Genomic DNA, 22505 nt, shown 5'->3' with positions numbered 1-22505 from the left:
ATAGATGCAGACTAATGTCCGCTTTCAGATAGGCAAACCTGACCAGTGTCTCTATAGCATATGTATCGATTACTTATCGATAAATAGATTACTTATCGATAAACATAATTAAATAGATGCAGACTAATGTCCGCTTTCAGATAGGCAAACCTGACCAGATCGACGCAGCTTCATCGACTTCATAGGCACTGCCTCGCTTGACTGGAAATAAGATACCCTAAGCTTCTATTTGCAATTGGGTCTAGGGTATAAGCAGCATTTGGCTTCTGTGTTTACACAGCGCGAAAGGAGAAACAAAACTTGCACTTGCCACGAGCTGCACGTTTCGCATTTTGCATGTTGAATGCCACGGAGCACATTTCCGAGAACATTTCCACTGCAAGTGGCAGCTGCTGGCAGTGCAACAAAATTTCCATTAGATTTATTGTGCACAAGTGTGTGTGTGTTGCCCATTTGGCCTGCTGCTCGCTTGGAACAAATAAACACATTAAACAATTTTAATGCGAATTCTTTCATAAAAATCATGTTGATCATCATCATCAACAAGATCATCAACGAGCTGCCCGGTTTGACAGCTGTCGCACGGCAATGACGGCTGAAAAGCAAAGCCAGATACAAAGATACAAATGTATCTCAAAAGTGTGAAGAGCGCAGTAAATGTCTTTAAGCAAAAGCCACAGAGCTTAGCGCAAAACAAAAACATATAAAGCTCCAGCAATTGCTTGATAAAATTCCTAACACACACACACCTACACACACGCACAGCAGTCATAAATATCAATAAATTAAAAGGCCCAGTTAACACTGATAACTGATTGTGTCAATGACGGTGCTAGCCATAATCAACATAAATCGCTTTGATGTCACACATGTATTAAGTCTCAAAATTAATTAGATTTTCTCAGCCAACAACAACGGCAACAACGAGCGCAACTTTGCCAAAAGATAAGAGTTTTATTTCCACTTCTCTCTGTGTGTTTTTTTTAGTCAAAGTTTTTTGTGCCTTGCTGCTGATAAGACATCTTTGACATAAGACAAGCCAACAGCAGCAGCAGCGGCAACAACAACAACAACAACCAACAACAGCAACTGATAAGTTGTTGATAAAACGAAAAAAAAAATGTAATGAAAGTTGTGATTGCAAACGTCCTTGCAATGGACACCTATACACACCTGCACACACCTGCACACACACACACACACACTTATCTGATTAGTGACTAATGGCAATAAAAAGGTGCGTGTTGTCCAAGTTAAGATACGCACAAATACAAACGAAACACATGTACTACACAGCGACTTACAGCTAAATAGCTAAAAAGATAACGGTGCATGCACTGAGCGAAAAGAGCGCAGAGCTATGCCAGAGAAAGCTGGAAGAAAAGCTGCAGGCAATTCAGTGTTGCAAAGCATCGCAGTGCTCAGCACGAGTGTTGTGTTAACTATGAGTTTCAGTGTTGTAAAACTACTTTTTGCCAAGCTTCAGTGTTGCATAACAACAGCTAATAACAGCAATACTGCCCAAAAAGTATTCAAACACTTTTCGCTATAAACTTCACTATATATAACAGTGTTGTACAGCGTCACAGTGTTCCTTACTAACCATATATATATAATAAAAATTTTAGTTTCAGCTGAAGAGGTAGCAATGAGTTTCAGTGTTGTAGAATGTCTCTTGCTTAGGTTTATGCCTAGCTTTCAGTGTTCTAAAGTGTCGAATTATATTATAATTTTAGCTTGCGATCAAAAACACTTTCTTTTATATATTTATATATTTATATTCTTTATATATATTTATATTCCTTATATGTTTCAGTGTTGTAAATCTTAATCGTAATATAGCTTACATGAGGTAAGCTGTCACTTATGTAACAAAGAGGGAAGGCCGATACAACTGGCATGTGATAAGTCGTTAAGTCAAGTGTTGTAAAGCGTTAAATGATTCATTTCAGCAGCCTTCGAGTGCGAATGCCACAAGCTAAAGTCGTTATAGAACAAAAGACTTAATCAGTATACACATATCTTGTATCTTAACTAATTTCCAAATCTCTCGAATATAGTTTTTGTTGCGCTTCGCTTATGACAGGTCTTATCTCGAAATTTCGTATTCAATTAAAGAATGTCGCCGACACTTGTCCCAGGTCTATTCATTCATTAAGTATTCTTGGTTTAATCACGTTTCTTTTTTGCCGTGTACGCTCAGAGATACACACATATGCACACTCAAAGACAGATACTAAGTAACTGATAGTCATACCTAAATGAATTCACATACATACAAGTGTATTCGTGGGTGCGTTGACGCATTCCACAGACGCGTATTGCTTAACGCATTACTGTGAACTTGGCTGACGCATTCGGCGTCGATTGCATTTGCTGATGCAATTTATCGATAACTATACAGATAAACTATGTGTCCACATCGGAACAACAAAGCATCTGATCTATGTGGATACTTTCGTATTGGATCATAGTTATTTATTACTATTGTTATCGATAACAATGTCTATCGAGATATTATGGCAGGGTGGGGCTTACTTACATTGAATCATGTTAAGAAACAATTTCAATTCACTATACAGTAATATCTATTAATCTTAGTAGAGTTTAAAATGTTATCGATAATACGGGTTATCGAGATATTAGTACATACAGCATTGGAATTACTTATGTATTAAGAAATACTTACAACATGTCAAAAGCGTAGCTGTTAATTACTTTGTATTCATAAAAAATGCCAAAGTTGCTATCGATAACATATATTATCGATTTTTACTGCATAGTAGTGCTACTCATATGAAAAATAGAGCAACATTTACAACTAACTGTATTCTCATCATCTGTTTAATGAACAGAGTCAAAATTGCTATCGATAACGCTTGTTATCGAAATATTACTGCATTGTAGAACTTACTTATACACATAGATATTATGGGACTGAAATGAGCAGCCAACTTATAATGGGTCTATTAATTTTCGTAGATCACCAATTGTTATCGATACCGCTTGTTATCGAAATACAGATTAGACTATGTTTGCGAAAAAAATTCAATTAGAAAGTCAATATTTATAATATTTTGTGCTTAGTTTGAAATAGTGGAAAAATTGTTATCGATAACATTTGCTATCGATAAACAAATCACACCAACTTTTTATTAGTTTTAATTATGCAAAAGTTTCCCAATTGCTATGTTTATTTCAAGCTCATTTGACCAGTTTGATATATGGATATGTTTTGGCTGTTGCATGCATGAAGCAGTTGGTTTATCGATTACAGTTTTTGGGTATGTTCACACACACACACACAGATACACACACATTTTATCTTAATGCCTGTGGCCTGTTTCGCTCGTTTAAGCATATTTCCATAAATTTGCCATTTCATTTTCTGTTTTTTTCTTCTTCTTCTTCGTTTTCTTTTTGTTCTTCTCTCATTTCTGAGTTTCTCAGAGTTTTTCATTTTTTATTTTATTTTTTCGCGCTGAGTTCCTAAATTTAACGCACAAAACGTGCACAGAAATGCTTATAACTGTAAAACTTGCGCCACGCGTTCGCTATAAGTTAGTGGCACAAACCGTCCATGTTGCAACCACCCGGCGCCCCACTCGCTTGCCTGCCCATTGCCCAAAAGGCAGCCACATGGAGCAGGACATTTTTGGCACAGCGTTCGCTGGAGGTGGTTGATGATGGTTGGTAGTGGTTGACGGTGGTGGTTGGTGGCGGGGCAGCTGTTGCCACAGGGCGCGCCGTTCTATGTGCGAAATTCTTGTTGAGTCTTTGTGCGCAATTTAATTTTTATAACATTTTTATGTGCTCAACTATGGCTCTGCATGCTAAATACAGACCCAAACTCTCCCCCCACGCGCCCCACCCGCCCCACGCGCACCACCCATCCAACTATCGAGCGTCGTGCGCGTCTCTTAAGTGAATAATAAATTAATTGAATAGCCACGCGGCCCATTTTTGGGGGCAGCTCTAACTACAGCAGGCGAGCGACGGGGCAAGGAGGCGGTGGGGCAATGCGGCGAGGGGGCTACGTTTGGACTCTTGAGTTTGTTGCTTGTGGTGCGAGTGCTCATTCGATCAAGTTTTATGTTAATAGGCAAGTTTTTATCACGCTGACATAAAGTCCCAAACCCCAGCCCCGACCCCAGTCACAGGCCATGGCGGCCCCCCGCAGCTGCAGCTAATCAAACGCCGATACATTATCTACAAATGCTTTAATTAAAGTGTAAATTTTTCAAAGCTTCTTACTGCCACGCCCAGACGCCCAAAGAGCAATTTCAGCCAGACGACGCCGAATCAATGACACTTAATTAGAAAATAGCTGAGCAGCGGTGGGGGGCAGTGGGTCGGGGTGGTAGTTGGATTGGCCCATTAATGTGTGGCAATTCTGTATCTAAGAGATACTTTTTCTTTCTCGCCATTTGCCTTTCTCGTTTCTTTTCTGCCATTGCACATCTTCCACTGTTTGTTCGCTTGGCTCGTGGCCCTGACTCTGGCAATTGTTTGGCTTTGGCAATGCTTTTAATTAAGCCAGAACAACAACAGCAACGGCAACGGCAACGGCAACGGCAACAACTAGTTCTTTTTATGATCCCAGCCACACAGAGAGAGCTTCCCATAAGCACACATACATAGATGCACACACCAACACACACACACACACACATATATATATATATATATATATAGTCTTTAGCTGACCTGAAATTTGTTGTGGCCAAAGTGCAAAATAAAAAGAAAGAAAAGGGAACAGCTAGAAGAGCAGCACATAGTGCTCTGGCTTCTTTCTCCATCTCTCTTTATCACTCTCTCTCACTCTCTTTTTGCACTCATTTGCTTTTGATTTGCCTACAGAAACATCTTCAACTCTTGCTGTTTGCATTAAATAGCTTAGACATAACTTAACGATATATTATCGATATGTTATCGATTGAGTTGTTGTTGAAGCTGATTCATGAACGTGTGGAGTATAGTATTATGTGGAGTATAGTATTAAACTAATATCCAAATGCATGTATATCGATGCATGCATAATTTATCGATTTCATTTTAACGTACATTTAGATCTTGCGCCAATTACTTACGCAAATTAATTATGGTAAGACTTAATTTGCAACAACTAAACACAATTTATCGATATATTATCGATATATTTATGATGCAAAGTTGTTAGAGCACATCTCGTTTGATTAATGCAAATCGTAGCTCTTAACTTTATTTGATGTCAGTATTGATAGATAATCGATAACTCAAGGCACTAGTTCTAACTGATCAATTGGTGGTATATATATATATATATATATATACATATATATATCTTGAAAGTTACTCGTTTGGTTATTGTTGTTGTCTGTTGGTTCGACTTAGTGTTCGCTTCTCTCTTGACTTTTGCTTGTTTCGGACGTACGTTCGCTCGAATCGTGTGAAATGTGGAGTGAAGCTGAGGCACGTAGCGCAAACATAATGCACAAGGCACAGACAGCATGATAATAATGTTAAATACTTAACAAAATTGTTTTAAATATCATATGCATGTGCATTATATTTTATTTTCGGATTGCACACGATCCACAGACGCTGCGATGCGATCCAATGAATAACGATACTTATATATTTGTATATATATATACATATATATATATATATATATATATATATAACACTCAGTGCTCAGGCGCTCTACTATTTTTTTGAGCACAGCTGTACATATGCTCGCCCCATTTAGCTGGACACAACAAATCATTGTTAAGCCTCGTACTTGTTATCGAATTTGAATATGAATATGAGTACGAGTGCGAATACGAATACGAATAGGATGAGTGCGAGTGTGAGTGCTATACAATTTGCCACTAATTTATTTTATGCACATTTCACATTGCGGTTGTTTCCATTCATTCCAAGGAAGACACAATAAATTTCGTTTGGTAATTATCGAACGAAATTTTGTTGCGGTTTTTATTTATTTTATTCCACGTGACTCATTTCGCAATTTGTGGCGAATTGTTTATTGTTATAATTATATTTTTAGGAGCATTCCGGTTTTATTTTTACACACATATATAGCATATATATTTTTAATCGATTGTCTCCAATACCTAAATATATATTGGTATGGATTGATGTTGTGCCAAACGGGCTCAAATTAAATGGGAAATATTTCGTTGATTGATTAATTAATTGATCTAGCAGATAAATCGAAGACAGGTATCATATAAAAAGCGCGATTGATGTTTGCTTTGCATGCGCGACGAGTTGTCTTAGGAATGTTGAAATATCGATAACTTTGTATAACGTGTTCTGAGTTCATTTGCCGATGATTAGCTTCGTCTTTCGCTTGCATATGTAGATCGATTAATCTGCTGAGTATCGATTGGCTATTAATATTTAAGCAATCAAAGTTTGCTAAAAACTTAATCAGTAATCAAAGCAATATATTAATCGATAACAGTAACAATATTTAACTTTCGATCATTCAATAACTGTGCATTAAGAGGTAACGATGCGGTTTAAATCAGTGCTACATTAATCGATAACTTCAGTGTTCCTTGAATATGGATTATTCAATACAATAATTATCGATAACATCTCAAATTCGTTTAATTGCTTACGAAATTAATTAAAATGTAAGCTAATATATTGATCGAAAGTTAGATGGATCTTAGACTATCGATCACTCATTAAATGTATTTTAGAACTTATCGATATCATTTTTAAATTAATAAATAAACTTGTTAGCTAAGACCTTGACCCGCATATGATGTAGAACGAACTCCGAATTGCAAATGATCCAAAACATATCGATGTTATGTTATAATCGATTACTTGATCAGCTCAATGCAAAGTGCAAATGCATGCGGAGCGCACTTGCTGCGATCTTAGCATTTCCAATCGAGCGCGCAAACAATTTCGCACACTTGAGGGCAATCGAGAAATGCCAGCGAATCAACAAGTTCGACAAGGCGACAAAAAACAAAACAAAAAACCCGCTGCGGAATGTTAATAGCTAACAGACAATACATATATATAAATATATATATATATATATATATATATATATGCATATAAATTAAACTGAAATAAACTTAAAGCCAACTACGAGTAGCTGTGCGCGCGCCCTGCTGGGTGCTGGGTGCTGGGTGCTGGGCTGTTTGCCAGCTGCTAGTTGCCAGTTTCCAGTTGCCAGTGGCTTCTTCGATGCGTTTATCGATTGGCAATCGAGTCAAGCTGCGTCGAGTCTCCGGCGATTGTCAACTGTTTGCGCATGTCACTGGCTGACGGCAAACGCGGCGTATGCGCAACGTGCCGCCAGCTGCCGTGACCTCAAAAGAAAACTTCACGAGCAGCGCACAGCTGGGCAGTTGGCCAAAAAGAGTCACAGGTAGACGGGGAGGGTTACACTTGTATTGCATGTGCCGCATTTGGTCAAAACTGCAAGAATCGAAATCGAAATCGAATTCGAAATCGAAATTGAAACCGAAACAGCGCGAATGTCAAAAGTGATTTTCGTTTTAACAACTCGCAAATGCACATCAAAGGCAAAGGCTTTCAAAGCTTTTCAAAAAGCCAGCAGAACAAAAGCTAAATCACACACACACACACACACACACACACACACACACACATTAGAGCCGAACACAAACAGCAAAACATGCGAAAGTCATAAATCATAATTCTTTATTCTGACTTTTTTTTTGTTTTTTGTTTTGTTGTTTTTTTGTATTTTAAAATTTTATTTTTGACTGACTTTCAATTCACACAAGTGTGCGTCTGTGTGTGTGTGTGTGTGAGGCACATAAAAGTGGCACTAAAAGTTGTTGCATGGCAGTGGCTGGCAGGAGGGTCGGGCAGCGTGCGTTGGGGGCATCCGCAGCAAACATTCTTGCCAAAATGATAAATGGCCCAAAAGGCAATAATAGAAATGGCAAAAGCCATAACAGGCTCGGCTACGGCTACGGCGTATTACGAGACGAGCGGCGGCTAAAGGAGAGCGCGGGGAAATGTGTGGAGAGGGTGGGAAGGGCGGAGGGGCAAAGGCGTTTGGCTCTCGTTGTTGGCAGCTGGGGGGTGGTTCGCTTTTAAGTTTGACAGCGCGCCGCAATTTGCATTTCGTCTGAAATTAAGGGGGAGGCACACACACACACACACAGAGAGGCAACTCGCATACAAAACATCATTAGTCCAGTTTTGCTGCTTAACCTAATCTCCGGCTGGGGGCATTCCACACAATTTTGAGCACATAACTCAATTCCTTGAAAAACCTCAAAGCGCGCGGACCATTAAAACAAAACACACTCTCACACACACACACACAGCACACACACAACAAAAAAGGGCAACAAATTGCCATAAAAAAATAAAAACTTTACGAAAAACACAAAAAAAGTAGAGCTCACTCAGTCAGTGCTGAGTGAACTGAAAATGAAATAATAAAACGCTGCAGCGTTTGCTCGCCCAGGTGGCAACGCTGTTAGCATAAAAAGCAAGGTCGTTAAGTGCCTCGTTAAGTTGGCTGCGCTCGAATCTAATTCAATTTGTGATTGAAATTCATCAAAATAAAAACGTTTTTATGGCTTTGCGGATTTCCTCAAAGGTGGCAACGCCGCTGCAAGTATATATATATATATATATGATTAAATCTGCAGATATGTTGAGTTAAGTGCCTGAGCTTAGTTAATGCCAGGTGGCAACGCCGCAGCTGCCTTCCCACATGAAATGCAGAGCGAAGCTGAATATGATTTATCAGAAATTAGTTTTGGCTCTGCATTCCAGAGTCCAATTCGGCATAGTCTCAATTGACCTATTGCATAGCTGAAATATTTGCAATATTTGCTGATCTTGTTGTTGTTGTTGTTGTTGTTGTTGTTGTTGTTGTGCGCTAGTTGCTTGCATTTCACCTTCAACTTTGATTGACCGATCAATTGTAGATCCTCGGCCTTTGGCTATCAGGCAACTGCATTCTGCACTCAATTAAACGATTAAGGCGCTTAATTGAGACATTAACATGGCTAACTAAGTTACGCACAGCGAACTGCCAATGCGAATAGCATTGAGGCGTTCAATCACTCAGTCGATCAGTCACTCAATCGGTCAGCTGGTCAGTCGGTCAGTTGTTCTGTTCGCTGTCAGCTGCTCGGCGCTTACATAAATCAATTTACTTACGCTTATTTTATAATTTAATTGTTTTCGTATACCCTGCAAAGAAGACTCTGCGGGGTATACTGAAATTTTGCTGCATGGAACACAGGCTTAGCCTAGTTTTAGCCAGTTGTTTGATGACTTATCTGCTTGGCTGTGACTTAGTCCAGTTAGGGTATCTAAAGTCGATCAGATTTAAGTCATAGTTGCTTTAGAAGTTACTCGAATATAATTGATTTATTTCTGAAGCACAAACCATTTGCGTAGTCTACTTAAAGTGGCTTCAAAATTATTGTAGGGTATCTATAAGTCATTCACTTTCAGCTGAGCAACACTTATTTCTTTGAAGCTGCTCAAATAAATGCAAACACAACTTGCTTGTGATACCTAGTCTATTTAGAGAATGTTTGAAACTATTCTAGGGTATCTATAAGTCAATCAGAGCTGAAATTTTGAGTAAAGAAATTTATTTCAGATTTGCTGAAATGCGACTTAACTTTTTTGTATAATTATGGTAGTTAGAGCCAGCATAAGCTGTATGCGGGGTATCTCAAAGTCGAGCATTTTAATGTGTTCCCTTACGAACTACTAGAAATGGTTTCTATTATCTTTGCTTTAGAAATCATGTGATTAATCTGAGTTCAGTTTATGAAAATCCGTTGCAGGGTATATTTAAGTCGATCAACTTTGAAGTCGCTTGTGTTGCTACGAGCGCGCTTTGCGACTTGTTTTTTTTTATATTTAATTCTCACCCGCTGCTCTGCCCTATCACTCACTCATTCACTAATTCTCTCTCTCCCTCTCTTTCTCTCTCTCTGTCTTTCTCGATTGCGCTGCGCCGCTCGCTCGCTCACTCTCTCTGTCTGTCTGCTGCTGGCATATACAGAGCGAGCGTGCGCGATTCGTGTTGGTCGTCGGTTGCTGTCTCGGATGTCGCTGATATTGTGGATGTGGATGTGGATGTCGACCGATGCCGGTGGCCAAAACATTCAGTTGAACACAACGCTGTGAGCAACACACGCTGGAAGCGCCGATGGAACCGCGTCGCGACGCAGCGGCAACGGCAGCAGCGGCAGCGACAACAACAGCAACAACAACAATATTTGCACAGCAACAATCAAACAAGTCAGCTAAAAAGCAAAAACATTTTATTAACAACAATTTGTGATAACCGAGAGAGACAACAACAACAACAACAACAAAGAAACAAACAAACAAACAACAGCAAGCACAGAGACGCGAGTGTCCAAAAAAACAACAAAAAACATTTATATACTTATACAATATATATATATATATAAACACATATATATCTATATTTATACAAACGCATATACAAGAGTAAAGAAAATTTATATAATTAAATATTAAAAAATAAAACAATAAATATTTAATTAACAACAAACAGCAGTCCAACAAATGCAACGCGTAGGCCTTCAACTGTGATTTACAAATAAAATATTAAACAAAACAAAAACAACAACAACAACAAACAAAAGCTTAAATAAATATCTAAAGTTCTACACACATTAAAAAAAAAGTCAGCAACAAATTAAAAATAAAAAGTAAAGAACGAATTACGTGTGATTTTTTTTAAATATATATTTTCTCAATTCGTTTTTTTTTGTGCGCTTTTTTTCATAATAAATCTTATTATTATTATTATTATTATTGTGTGTTGATTCGCATCCAATTGGCATTTTACGTGCAAGTCCAATCGGATTCCAATACGACGACCGACAGCATGTTCAACTCCAATATACCGGCCGCGGCGCTGCTGAGCATCGAGGGCAGCGGCCCGGGCGGCCACACGCCCAAAACTCCAGAGATCCTCAACTCGGTAATCGCGATGACAAATCCATTGGACAACTTCAACTTCAACGTGGCGAACAGCTGCAGCCAGTTGTCCGGCCCCTACGTCTCCACGCGCAACTTGTGCGGCGCTGCCAATGGACAGGTGCGTCTACTCACAACGCCAGCTCCGGCTAACTAGGCCTAAACTAATTGCTAACACTCCTCTTGCAGTCGCAGGCGCAGTCGCAGTCGCACTCCCAGGATAGCAGTCATTCCAGTTGCTCGGCTTCGCCGCTCGATTCGCCAGCGGGCGCGGCGACCACGCCCAGTGTGCAACAGGTAAGTGGGCGTTAACTGTGGGAAATTCTCTTCCTGATTTGCTTTGTTGTTTTTTGCCTTCAACTCCAACTCCAAATCGAATTCAATTTCAATCAAATTTAGCTTCAATTTGCCAGATTTTGTTGACTCTTAACTAGCCCAGATTCTCTTCTTTCAATAGGCGCTACTCTTCAAATTACTTTCACCTCAATCTAGCTTCAATTTGACTTTCAACTTCCAAGTTCTTTCAATATTGATGAACCAACTTTTTCAGTTTCCATTCAAGCCTTCGATTCAATTCGAAATGAATTCTCTTCTCAAAGATTTTTGATTGAAAACTTGCGCCATTCAATCAAAATCCAATTCAATTCTTCTTTCAATTTCAATCTCCCCTGCACTTTCAATTTCAATGAACAAACTTTGGCCCACTTCCAACTTCAGTTTTCACTTTCAATTTGCCAACTATCGATGCATGCTCATGCAATTCAATTCAATTTCGCTTTCAATCTGGCGGCAGCATTCAACGACAATCGACCAGATTGTTCAACATTTGCGCGTTGCCCATTCATTCAGCGCGTCCGAATTGCATTTCATTTGGCGCCCACGCGCCGCACGACAAAATCTGCCAAGTGCCCACGCAGCGGCCAACGTCAGCGGCTGCACCGGCTCCGGACATTGGCCGGCATCCGCCCCCGCACCCACACCCGCTCAATCCGGATTGAAGGCGGGCCAGTCAATCGAGGCGTTGCGTCGCGTCGCGTCGCTTAGTCACTCGGTCGATCTGACGCTTGGGTCAGGCTTGCCGTTGCCGGCAGCTCGTGGGCGTCTGCTGTTGACGCTTCCAATTGCAAAACGCAGCCAGAATTGATTTCACTTTTGTATGCCACAAATTGAATAAAGTATCTATATCTATAGCCGTGTAGCTGTATCTATCGCTGTGCGGCTGCATCTGTATCTGTATCTATAGCAATGTATCTATGACTGCGTCTGTGTGGATGCACAGCATCACTTGACTGACATTGGCCTTAATGAGCCACATTGCTCGCAGCCAGGTGAGGGGGCGTGGCGAAGGGGAAAGGGGCAGGGAGGGGTGTGAGGTGGGAGGTGGGAGGAGGCAAGTGCGATTATTGCATATGAATAACATTTGCCACGCGGCAATTAAATGGCATTCGAGCGCGCACTCAGCTCCCGGGCGCATCCAGCAGATATGCAAATACATTAACATGTCTCTAATTGCCAGGTGTATGCATGTGTGTGTGTCTCTCTCTCTCTCTCTCCCTCTCTGATTTATGATTATTGCTTCAAGCGAATTTATAGGCACTGAACTGCCGCCAGTCCAAGTGCAAAATATTACAAATAAAATTTAAACACTTTTCAATTTGTTTTCTAACAAATTTCACATAAATTACAAAATGCCCGACCAACACACACACACACACACACACACACACACACAAGCTGGAAAAGTTTTTGCTGTTGCCAATCGCAACAATTTTTATTGCACTTTTCGCTGCTGCCGTCGCTGCTGCCGTCGCTGCTGCTGCCGCTGCCGTCGCTTCTTCTTCTTCGCAAATATTTGCACAAATGTTTAAATTGTTTTTTTTTTGCACATTTCTCATAAACGCAAAATGCAAAAATAAAAAAAATATATATACATGAGAAAAAGGTTATAAAAACGGCAAATATTGAATGTCGAAAAGTTGTACATAAGAAGAAGATGAGTCCATAGCAGATAGGTGAGGCAGCTGCTAATTGAGCCAAGCCGCATCGTGGATACTCTAGCCGAAGCAGAGACATTGAAAGTATGAATCAGTTCCATTGTGATGTTTGCCTAGCTGATATCCGCATAGCTTCATCTGCTACTCTTCAGATGTGAGCGCTTGATGCAAACTAGTTCCGTTCCAGCATCAGTTCCGATTCATACTCTAATTCTACTTTCATCTTTGGAATATTTCAATTCAGTATTCAGCTTCATTTGTGTTTCTGGTTTCAATTCCAGTTCCAGTTCCAGTTCCAGTTCCAATTCTAGTTCCAGTTCCAGTTCCAATTCTAGTTCCAGTTCCAGTTCCAGCTCTATTTTCCTTTTAATTTCGTTCCGCTCGAATCAAGCGTTGGTTCCAGTTCCATTATTGGTTCCGATTCCAGCTCTGATGCGATTTAAGCTTCTATACTCTGTCTGTTTTCCTATTGAGCTTAACAATGTGGAATCAGTTCTTATCACTTCATTTTTGATTCGATTCCAGTTCCAGTTCCGCTGCGAATCAAGGCTCGCTTGCAATCCGACATCTTTTTAAGGCTTATTGAATTCGTTGCTGGAACTAGTTCCGGTTCAATTATATTTTTGAGTCTTATTCAAGTTTTAAATTTTATTCAGTTCAGGTTCCAGTTCCGATTCCGATTCCGATTACTGCTCTGCTAGTCTAACAGCTCAGCTTATAGTAAAAAGAACCAATAGTGGTTCACTTTTAAATTGAGCCGGTTCACTTCCGCCATCTAGCATGCGAGTACTTTCGATGTCTTGGTCCGATCGGTGCAGAGGCAGCTGTATCAAAATTTTCCATGTGATATCTTCTTATGGTTAGATCAAACGTTCAGTTGCAGCTTGTTCGGCTCAGCTTTGCCCCACACTTGAAGGGCTATTTTTTGGCTCTTTTTCCATATTTTTCTTATAAGAAAAAACAAACAAATGAAAAGATTATAAAAGGCAAGGAGAAGCCAGAGGAAGAAGAAGAAGCTGAAAAAGTATGTGGCAAACAAACAAAATGCGGAGCCAAATAAAAGATGCAAATTCGCGGGGCGATTCGTGCGAAATTTGAGTTGTTGTTTTTGTTTCACTCTTTCGCATTTTTGGGCGCTGCTCGGCAAACATCACGCGACCCGCATACAGAGCCAGATACATTTGCAGCTACAGCCAAAAAGATACTTTTTGAAGTGCAGCAAAGCGTAGTGCAAAGAAAGGCTTGTGCAAATGTCTATAAAAGGTGAACATATATATAACATATAGATATATAATATCTATCTATCTCGCTCTCTCTCTCTCTCTCTCTCTCTCTCTCTCTGAGCTGATTACACTCGTCGCACTCGTTAAGCTCGAAACACAATTTGCACTTGCATTAGTATCTTAATGCCATCACAACAGCCATTAGCCGACTAAGCGTTACAGTTCGAACCCTGAATCTTAATTTATGCGCCTTGCCTTGAACCGAAACACACTCAGAAAATAAGTAATCAGCCAGCCATGGGCTGAGCACCTGTGCCGTGTGCGCATCAGGGAGTTAGAACCGTCAACTGTGAAACTGAAATTCGTCCATAGACGTGGGCGCTTGGCAGACTTGGATCTGCTCTTTCAGCTGTTCAATTTTTTCTCTTTTTGCGATTCTTTCCTTTCCCTCTTCATGTTCTGTTCATTCTTTTCTCGTTTGCTTTCATTTGCTCTTTCTCCTCTTTACTTTTCTTGCTATTCTCTTGTCTTTTCGTTCTTTTCTTTGTCACTCCTTTCCTTCGTTTCTCTCTCCATTTTGTTTCGTTTTCCTTTTTTGCCTTTCCTTCTTTTCTGTCATTCTTTTTCTTTCAGTTTTACATCTTCTCTTTCCTCTTTTTTCCTGTCTTCAGTACTTTGCTTTCTTTGCTTCATTTCTCTTCTTTTCTCTTCCATTTCGATTCTCTTCAACTTCCTTCTATTTTTTCCTCTTCCAATCCTCCTCTTATTATTATTCCTTGCCTTTTCCTTTTCTCTCTTTTTCCTTTCTTTTCCTGCCCGCTCTGCACTTTACCTTCCTTTCTTAGCTCCTTTTCCTTCTCCTCACTTTCTATCAAACGTTGTAGTCTCGCGTTCTATCTGCGCGTCTCTTCTAAATCTGCTTCTTAGCACACTCTCAAGTGTTTCTAGACAGCTGAACAGCATAGTACCATTTAAGAGCAGGTTTATCTTCAGATTTCTGCTTGCTTCATTCAAGTTTTACTGCTCAGTGCTTGGCCCACAAGAATTTCCATTCAACTGCTGCTGTTCAATCTCATAGCTCATATCTGGATGTAGATATATATGGATAGCTGGATAAATAAATATGCCTATATCTATATATCTATCTATATACATATATCTAACTGTACATATTTGTGGAATATTTGAAATTGCATTTCCCATTGCTTCCACCCAGCCAGCTCAGTTGCTGCGCTGCTCCAATTACCGACTCTGGCCCCACACGCAGACCATTTGGAATGCCCTGACAACTAGCAGACACACACACACACACACACTCACACACACACACCCGCTCGCATAGAGAGTTGCACAACAACAGGACGAAAACGCACCAATTTTCGAGAAGTCTGCCAAGTCGAGAAATCTTATTTTTTTTGACCATATGGTCGTCGGGCGGTCCACTGCTGGCAGTTGGAGTCGCATTCACAGTTGTAGCATTCGCATTCACAGTAGCAGTCGCAGTCGCAGTCGACGTCGGCGTCGCAGCCATTGGCGCATGCGATTATTTTGATATTTTCCACTCTGTTTTTGCTTTTTTTGGTTGAAATAAAATTTATTTATCTGGTTTTTGGGTCAATAAATAAAAAGGCAGCGTGCCTAAAATGTAAATGAAACAATGCTGGCCAAAAAGGGGCTGGGCTGTGCCTAGGGCAGAGGGGGCAGCCGTGGGAGTGCGGGGAGTGGGGGTTACGGCTGGGCCTGTCGCCTCGACAGTGGCATCTGAACAATTTCTCAAGCAGACAACAAATAAAAAGCGCAAAACTCAAGCTGATGATAATCGCGGCGATAATGATGGGCAGCCAGAGATAGTCGGGGCTTGTCTGACACTTGAATGAGCTGTCATTGAGCAGCAGATTGAAGTGGGCTGCCTAAAAGGCCGGGGCCCTGACAGCAAACGAGAAGGCGACTCGAAGCTACGAATTGAAACGCAAGACTGCGCAACAGCTATGCAAATGTGCGTCTTCAATCAGCGCTTTCAATCAGTGTCTTCAATCAATGCATTCAATCAGTGCTTTCAAGCAACGTCTTCAATCAAAGACTTCATTCAGCGCCTTTAGTTAGCGCTAACAATCAATTCTTTCAATCAGCTCATTCAATCAGTTCATTTACTCAGCGCTTTCAATCAGTACCCTCCATCAGTTCTTTCAATCAATTCATTCAATCAGCGCCTTCAATCAGTGCCCTCAATCAGTTCTTTCAATCAATTCATTCAATCAGCGCCTTCAATCAGTGCCATCCATCAAAGCCGTCAATCAATTCTTTCAAGCAGCACAATGAAGCACTTCATTGAATCAATGCTTTCAATCAGCGCCTTCAATCAGTGCCTTCAATCATTTCTTTCAATCAGTATATTGAATCAGCGTTTCAATTCAATTCTAAAATCGTTTTGTTCTATTTAAATTGATTTGATCTCTCTCCTTTTTTCTGTTTCAATTTGCCATTAGCTTAGCTTTCAATCTGTTTCAATCAATGCAGATTGATCGGTAGAATGTGTTTTAGAATCTCATCAGATTTCCTAAGACATGTTCAGCTTTATCTTCAATTTCTGCTGACTGCAGCTCTTCAATGGTTGTCTCTGATCATTTTTATTTTCCTTTTCAATTTCAATTTCAATTTCAATATTTATGATTCAATTTGATGAAGGTTGATGAAAATTTCTATATATTTATTTGATGTGGTGTTACCTTTCGTCGTTGAATGCTTTCAATGTGCATCGCCGCTTTCAATATCACTTCAATTGCGCTTCAATCTTCCCTTTCAAGTTGTCAGTCAAGCGCGAGCAGCTGCGCGGCCCTTTTCCTTGTAAATGAAAGTTGACAGCGTGTCGACGTGATGACCATCTGTTGCTCGCTGCTTTTTACCCCTTGAGTTCCATAAAAGGCGCTGACACGTCGCCCACCCACCTCTGAATGGCCAGAGCAAGGGCAAGGCGAGCGGCAACTTGTTGCAGTTGCATTGTCCTGAGCCCCCGCTGGCCCCTCCCGCATTCCACAGGGCGTGGCCACGCGATTTCTATCTTTCACTTTAATATTTATAAATTTATGCGCGAGCAGCCGCAAGTAAATCACAAAAGTAAACAAAACAAATGCCGCAAAGATAATCTGGCGAAAACCCAAAAACCCAAAACCCTGGCCCAGCCCAGGAATGCGCAAAAAAAAAAAAAAACATTTTTTTGATTTGTCATGCGAGTAGAAGAGCCGCAGAAGGAGGGGGCAGCCCGATCTCTCGAGTGAGATCTGGTTGAACTTGGTTAGTTCGTTGGCCAAATGGGTCAGTCGAAATGTCAGCACGTCATTTCCCGAATTGGAGTTGAGCGGCGCAAACAACTACTCGTAGCTGGCTGCTGGCAAGACTTGACTTGTGCAACATGCCGCATGGGAGGCAGCGGCCAAATTGGCTATTGGTGACAAACAACTTTTGAAGGACCTTGACTAATCGCGTCTCTCTCTCCCTCTCTCCCTCTCTCTCTCTCTCTCTGTGTCTTTTGTAGACCTGTTCGCAGCTGATCAAAGCGGGCCTGAAGCTGTCCATTCAAAGCAAACGCAAACTGTCCACCTGTGACTCCAGCTCCGGCTCAGAGCAGCCCAACTCGAAGTGCTCGCGCCGCGACGAAGACTGCGAGGAGTCGAGCGATGAGGACAGCGAAACAAAGTCCGTGCCGAAGGGCCTAACGCCCGAGGACGAGGATCGTCGGCGACGACGACGCGAGCGCAACAAAATCGCCGCCACCAAATGCCGCATGAAGAAGCGCGAACGCACCCAAAACCTGATCAAAGAGTCCGAGGTGCTGGACACCCAAAACGTTGAGCTGAAGAATCAGGTGCGCATCCTCGAAACGGACCGCCAGCGCCTGCTCGAGATGCTGCGCGATCATACGCCGGGCTGCGTCAAGCGCGGCGGCTGCCAGCTGCCCACCAAGCTGCTGCAATCGCCGGCCTACAAGTATCTCGCCGAACTGAAGCTGGATGGCCTGCTCAATGGCGATGCGAGCAGCAGCAGCACGGCCAACACGCCCACCCAGCAGCAGCAGCAGCAACAGCAGCAACAGCAGCAGCAGCAGCAGCAGCAGCAGCGCATGCAGAGCATACCATCCATGTCTACGTTCAATTTTGGCAGCAAAACGCCAGCGGCTATGGCCGCAGTAGCTGCTGCACAGGCGCAGCAGTTGCAGCAGCAGCAGCAGCAGCAGCAGCAATTGCCGAACGGCTATTGCAAGCCCTCGCCCTCGCCGCAGGAGTTCGAGCATGCTGGCTACCTAAGCTCACCCACGCAAGAGGCGCTCTGCCTGCCCCAGCAGCCGCAGCAGCAGCAGCAGCAGCAAGTCTCACTCAATCCCGCCAGCAACAGCAGCAGCAATGCCGATAGCCTGGTGGTCAGCCAGCAGGTCTCGGACTATGTGCCCAATTGTGAGGGCCTCAGTTTGGGCCTGGGCCTGTCCGCCGTGGCCGTAGCCATCACCACGCCCACCAACAGCAGCAGCAGCAATAGCAGTCTGAGCAGCAACAGCAACAACAACAACAACAACAACAACAATAACAACAACAGCAACAGCAGCAACAACAACAACAGCAACAACAACAGCACAGCAGCAGCAGCCGTCACAACGCTGCCGCCCGCGACCACGCCCACCAGCGCCATAGAATTCGTGAAGAATGAGCTAATTGACTCGCAGGGTCCCTACATCACGGCGCTGAGCGCCCAGCGCTTCCTGTTCGAGCCGGACGGCTTTCCGGACATCAAGCACGCGGTCAGCGTCCATCCCACGAGCCTGAACAACATGACCAGCGTGGCCAGCCTGGCCGCCCACAACAACAACAATCACCATCTGATGGACTTTCACAATGGCCTGCCGCATGCCGTCGGCGGCATCATGACGCCCTGCTACGAGGACGAGCAGTTTCTGGTCATGAAGAACAGCGCGTTCCCCAGCGATCTGCTCTCGCATCTGCCGGACGACGAAGTTGACTTCGTTGACTTGGATACGGGCTCCGCCAATTTCATGACCAATGGCGGTTGCCTGGCGTGAGATCGGGCCCAACAGGCTGCCGATCATGAGCTGTTGCTGGCGTACGATCAGGAGCTGCAGCTGGATGGGCAACAGCAGCAGCAGCAGCAACGGCAGCAACAACAGTTGCTCCAGCAGCAGCAGCAACAGCAGCAGCAGGCAGCAGAGGACGAGCTGCAGCAGCAGGAACAGGCTTGGACGCATGTCGACTATTGGTGCTAGAAGCAGCACACACACACCTAGCTGGCATGCCTGTGTGTGTGCGTGTGTGTGTGTGTGTGTGTGAGTGCAGCTAAAGCCTCGCCTGTTAGCCTGACATGCGCACACTGCAGACAGACAGCCCACACACTCACACACACTCACACACGCACACCCAAAATATCCAAGTTCTTCCAACAACAACAACAGCTGCAGCCCCCAGACCCTACCCCTTCCCCTCTTAACCTGCTCGAATACAACTCTTATCATAAAAAGCAACTCCTGCCCCGCCTCTGCACGCCACGCCCCACTGCTCTCGCCGCGTGTGTGTGTGTGTGTGTGTGTGCGCGTGTGTGTGTGTGTGTGGCTTGACTACCTCATAAAAAGCAACAACTTTAAACATTAATTGCTAACTGTTCTTTATAAACACATTACTTATACAATTATGATAATAAAAAAAAGGAATTTTTTTTATTTTATTTTATATATAAACATTATTTTTTTTTTTTTTATGGCCTAGATTTGTAAGTCGAAATTGTACATAACCTTGAAGGCGATATCGATATGTTCGTGTATATTATGTGTATGTAGATGTGTTATCGATAACATTCCGTGCAACAGGCAATTTGTTGGCAGTCACAGCCGCATCAGTAATTATTAATTTTAATTTCTAAACCAGCCCCCTCCCCGCCCCGCACACAGCAAATTAAAATTAAAAAAAAAAAAACAAAATAATTTAAGTTAAGCATAAAAAATTGAAAAAAAAAAAACAAATTGCGATATGATGACGTTTGATATTTTATTATATATTTTTTTTTTTTGTCTAAAACTAGGCTTAATCAGTGATATATTAAAAAAAAAAAACAAAACAGAAAAACACTAAAAACTAAAAACTAAAAAATTTAAATTAAAAACTGTGTAACTTTTTCTTCTCTTTTTAAATGTGAGTTGTTTAAAAAAGCTTGCAAGATGTTGCCTTAAAAAAACACACACAGAATTCGCTGTAAAACTAAAAAATAAATTTATATATATATATATATATATGATAAAAAATAAAAACTAGTTTTTAAGTTTGTTAAGTGTTTATTGCGAAACTAAAATGTGCTCTTAAAAGAAAAAAAAACGAAAAAAATTTATATAAACTGCAAACATTTTTTTTAAATGTAAAAATACAAAATTCTAGCGCCTTATTAAACTTAATGAGAGAACAAATATAATAAAAAATATTTACAAAAAAAAAAAACAAAATTCAAAAAGAAATCAACAAATATTTGTGTATTGTGTGTTGCTTGACAGAACTCATATATATATATACCTAACTATATACAACTTTATATAAATGTGTGTGTAAGAAATACAAAAAAAAAAAAACAACCAATAAAAAATCTAAAAATAAAAAAATATGCAAATAATAATTTAAAAGAAAAAAAAACAACAACAACAAAAAGGTTTATGCATTCTAGATTCGAAGTATAAACAGCTGTGAACACCAAAAAGTGGCCTAAAACATTAACCGAAAGAGATCATCAAGTGCTTTTCAAACATATATATATATATATAAATATATATATATATAAACAAAAAAAAAAAAATATATATATATATATGCATATATATATATATGCGTGTATACATTTTTTTTTTACTTGAAAACAGAATAAGAAAAATTGCCTCGATTTGTACTAAAGATTTAATATTTACAAACTATTTATGAATGAAATCAAATGAAAGATAAAACTATATATATAGCATTTAGTGGAGCACGGCTTTTGTAGTTGTACGATGTCTACCATATAAACTATATATATATATATATACCCTGTAATTGCTTGTGAAACTAAAGAGAAAGAAATCTAACTAGAATTTGATATGCATATAGACAAAAAGAAAAAAGAAAACAATCTGTATATATCTATATATATATGCATATATTCATATGATATTAAACGTGCAGCTTCCAAATAATAAAAAAAAGAAAAATAAGTAAAAGAAAAACAAAGAAAAATCTAAGAGCTCAGGTCAAGTTTGTGTCTAATTTATTTCATTTATTTGTTCTCTTGAATGTTAAATGTAAATGTAAAAATTGCAATCAATGTTTAATCTAAAGTTCACAATTTGGCAAAAATAAAATAAAATAATATATATATATATATTGGATGAAAACAAAAATATGAGAAATACCTCTCACACATAACTGTGCAAATTTTCACGTGTCTCAAGCGGCAAGTTTTTTGCGCCCAAAAGTTCAAGTTCAAGTTACAATTTAAATAATCATCGATCATAAAAACGAAAAAAACAACGCAACGAACATCATCTGAGAAAAAGAATAGCAACAACTAACACCCTCTCTCTCTATCGCACACTCACCCACTCAGTCAGTCTCTAAACATTTTGTTTTTCATGTCTTCGCTCACTTTTCCTCTCGCTCTTACAATTCCTCAAGCTAAGCTGAGACCAACAACAAGAAGAAGCTACTTCAACTAACTCCCTATCTCTCTCTCCCTCTCTCTTTCCCTTGGTTGACTTATATGTCTTCCAACTCCTCTTGTGCTACCCTCTACCTAGCTAAACTTCTCTCTCTCTCACTCTCAAGACACCTCAAGCATATTAAGCAGCAGAGTTTAAATAGCTCTCTCTCTCCCTCTTTCTCTTTCTAACCCTCTATCTCTCTCTCTCTCGCTCATTCTTTTGGCTAGTAGTGGCGCATCAAACAGTTTTTCTCCCTCGCTCTCACTGTCTGTCCCCCTCTCCTACTCCCCCTCCCGCCCCCACCCTCTCTCATTTTAGCTTTAGTTTTAGTTTTACAATTTGTTAATAAACAATAAAAAGAAACTAACGACAATTTGCTGTTAGCCAGAGCAAACAAATGCGCTACGAAGTACCTGTGAAACGTTATATAAAACATATATACAAACAAATATATATAAAAATGTTAAACAAAATAGATTTAAACTGAAAGACGAGCGCAAAAAACTTCAGCTTCAGACACGTAAAGCCCATTAAATTATCTAAAAAAAATAACAAAAAGAAGAAAATTAATTATATATATATTCTATAGTATGTGCG

At 40.7% G+C, this 22505-nt stretch overlaps 1 protein-coding gene and 1 long non-coding RNA gene across 2 annotated transcripts in view; both read left to right on the top strand.

Annotated features, from left to right (window-relative positions):
* The window catches only part of LOC111596770, a 39877-nt gene extending 29541 nt beyond the window's left edge, over positions 1-10336 (top strand). Inside the window, exon 3 of the long non-coding RNA XR_002751267.2 lies at positions 10028-10336. This is a non-coding gene — a long non-coding RNA (uncharacterized LOC111596770). The remainder of the gene's footprint in view (positions 1-10027) is intronic.
* Positions 10337-10769: 433 nt separating this feature from the next.
* On the top strand, positions 10770-19356 carry LOC111596766 (activating transcription factor 3). The gene is made up of 3 exons (XM_023311115.2): positions 10770-11098; positions 11167-11274; positions 17727-19356. The coding sequence occupies exons 1-3, from the start codon at positions 10886-10888 to the stop codon at positions 19260-19262; spliced, it is 1857 nt and encodes a 618-aa protein (XP_023166883.2). The 5' UTR covers positions 10770-10885; the 3' UTR covers positions 19263-19356.
* Positions 19357-22505: the final 3149 nt, after the last annotated feature.

This window comes from Drosophila hydei, unplaced genomic scaffold (assembly GCF_003285905.1).
Source record: "Drosophila hydei strain 15085-1641.00,03,60 unplaced genomic scaffold, DhydRS2 tig00000339-arrow-arrow-pilon, whole genome shotgun sequence".
Taxonomy (NCBI): domain Eukaryota; kingdom Metazoa; phylum Arthropoda; class Insecta; order Diptera; family Drosophilidae; genus Drosophila; species Drosophila hydei.
The sequence above is the reverse complement of the archived record's forward strand: the minus strand, read 5'-3'. Positions and strand labels throughout refer to the sequence as shown.